A 2,047-nucleotide genomic window follows, 5' to 3' on the forward strand; every position below is an offset into this window, starting at 1 on the left:
ACAAGACTTATTTCCTGCCCAAATGAGAGCTTACACTGATGTAGGAGAGTTTTAAGATGGAACACAAGGACAAACCCCAAATCCTGAGAGGAAATTACATTTCAGGGACTTTCTAGGTAAGTCTGCAATACTGCCTCTGTTGCAATCTACATAAATGAATGTTTTTAGTGTTGCAGTCAGAGTTAAATAATGTTTCTCACCGCGTTGGTGACATCTATCTCATAAACCTTCTGGAAGGAGGCTCTGTCAAAGAACACCAGCTTCCCGTTTCCCTCGTCCTTCTTCACCGACGTCCCCGTCACCAGCAGCTTGTCATCAGGGCTGAAACAGCAGTCTGTCCTGTTCGGGACACAGTCACACACCACACTTCAGCCAGCTGATACTAGACAAGCACATTTTTTTTTTTTTAAGTCATGTCCTTCAGTTGTTCTCAGGAACTGTACCCTGCACATGTAGGTAGTACCAACCAGTTATATTAAAGTAATCACAGGAAATCCCATATAGGGTGTTCAAATCACCAATGATTAATCAAGGGAATAACGACAGGAGTACTCACATGGAGAAGAAGGCGGAAAGCCCTGTAGCCACATTCAGAGGCTTCTTGAAGTTACGGATGTCCCAGGTCTTTAGAGTGTCATCACCTGGCAGAGAAAATGGAAGTTATTCAAGAGGTATTGTAATTATTTCACGGTGCACAACTCTCTCCTGTGTTATTTACCATAGGTCACACAGTCTGGTCAGTCATGTACAGTAAAATACAGTTCGTTCTTAACGCAACAGTGACCTTACGGGGAACTATAATGGTTAAGGAACACTGGCACCCTGATGAGAGAGTCAACACAGGCATGATCTAAGGCTGAGGCATCGCGGGCCAAGCATACAGCCCACTCAGAGGGACGAACGGCTAGAACAGAACACACGCCAAGACGGAGGAAACCCCTCTGCTTCTGTGTATGGAAGATCTGCATGTGTGCTGCACAGCTTCGCTGATGGTGACAGACTGGCTGTCTTTATTTGCACTTTGGGGAAGAGATGAGCTCTTTCCCCGCTGAAACAACAGACTTGTGGATGCGTGTTCAGACATGACATCTCCCCTGAAAGCATGGGGTCAGGGCTGGGGCAGAGGGACTCGCTCCAACGTATACACACACAGGCACAGAGCTACAGTACAGTGTTGTTGAACGCACAGTCAGGCAACACTGATGTCCATGTTATACTGGTGGTGTACTGTAGTAAGGAGGAAATGGGTAGGTAGTGAGGCAGGCTGATAGATCCCACCTCCTCGAGAGGCCAGTGTTGTCCCGTCGTAGGAGAAGGTGAGACAGGAGGTGTCTGTTCCTGGGGCGTGGGCCTGGCGACAGTGGAACTTGGTGTGGACCTGAGGGTGAAGAGGATAGAGGTCAAAAGGTATGACAAAGTAAAGGTGACCCAGATTCACATAGACATCGTATCAGACCGAACATCCCAGGACATCGTCTCAGTGGCGGAAGTGCTGTAGCAAATGCATGTTCCCAGACTGTCAATCACCTTTGGTGAACTTCTAAACGTTCTTCTAGAAGTTTTCTGTCACCAACGGATGTTGAACTCTTACCACTCCAGTAACATAAAGACTTATTCATGCTCCATCTCTTCAAGACAACATACGGTTTCAATTTGCTCCTAAAACACCGTACCCTCAAAACCACCATGTTGTACGATACGCTCAGACCTTTGCAGACGGTACAGACACAGTGTGTGATTTTAGACTCTGGGGGTTTACCTTGGCAAGCTGAGCTGCCCGACTACTAGTCTTTTATTTTTCTCGATTTAAATCCGAAACACATAATCATAACTCAAGACGTATGTCCCACACCACAATACATAGCAGATAAACCACTTTGTCCTAACCCGCATGTGACGTGATCAACACGTGCCACTCGCACCATGGAAGCCACATGATTTTTCAGCCCAGTGTCAAATCTATTGAGGGCTCTCAAACGGCCTGACAGTGCTAATGCTGGCTAAAACGCCCTCACTGGTTAAAAAAGCTGATACAACAGAATTTCAC

The 2,047-nt window shown here is 46.6% G+C and overlaps 1 protein-coding gene across 1 annotated transcript; it reads right to left on the reverse strand.

The window, feature by feature from the left end:
* Window positions 1-200: 200 nt before the first annotated feature.
* On the reverse strand, window positions 201-1,688 carry LOC139401481 (WD repeat-containing protein 70-like; the record flags this gene model as incomplete). Its single annotated transcript, XM_071145698.1, has 4 exons — window positions 1,674-1,688; window positions 1,279-1,378; window positions 557-641; window positions 201-339 (listed from the first exon to the last, which is right to left on the reverse strand). Coding segments are annotated over exons 1-4 (339 nt in total), but the record flags the coding sequence as incomplete, so codon positions are not given.
* Between the last annotated feature and the right edge of the window lie 359 nt (window positions 1,689-2,047).

The sequence above is a fragment of the Oncorhynchus clarkii genome, unplaced genomic scaffold, assembly GCF_045791955.1.
Source record: "Oncorhynchus clarkii lewisi isolate Uvic-CL-2024 unplaced genomic scaffold, UVic_Ocla_1.0 unplaced_contig_2754_pilon_pilon, whole genome shotgun sequence".
Classification (NCBI taxonomy): domain Eukaryota; kingdom Metazoa; phylum Chordata; class Actinopteri; order Salmoniformes; family Salmonidae; genus Oncorhynchus; species Oncorhynchus clarkii.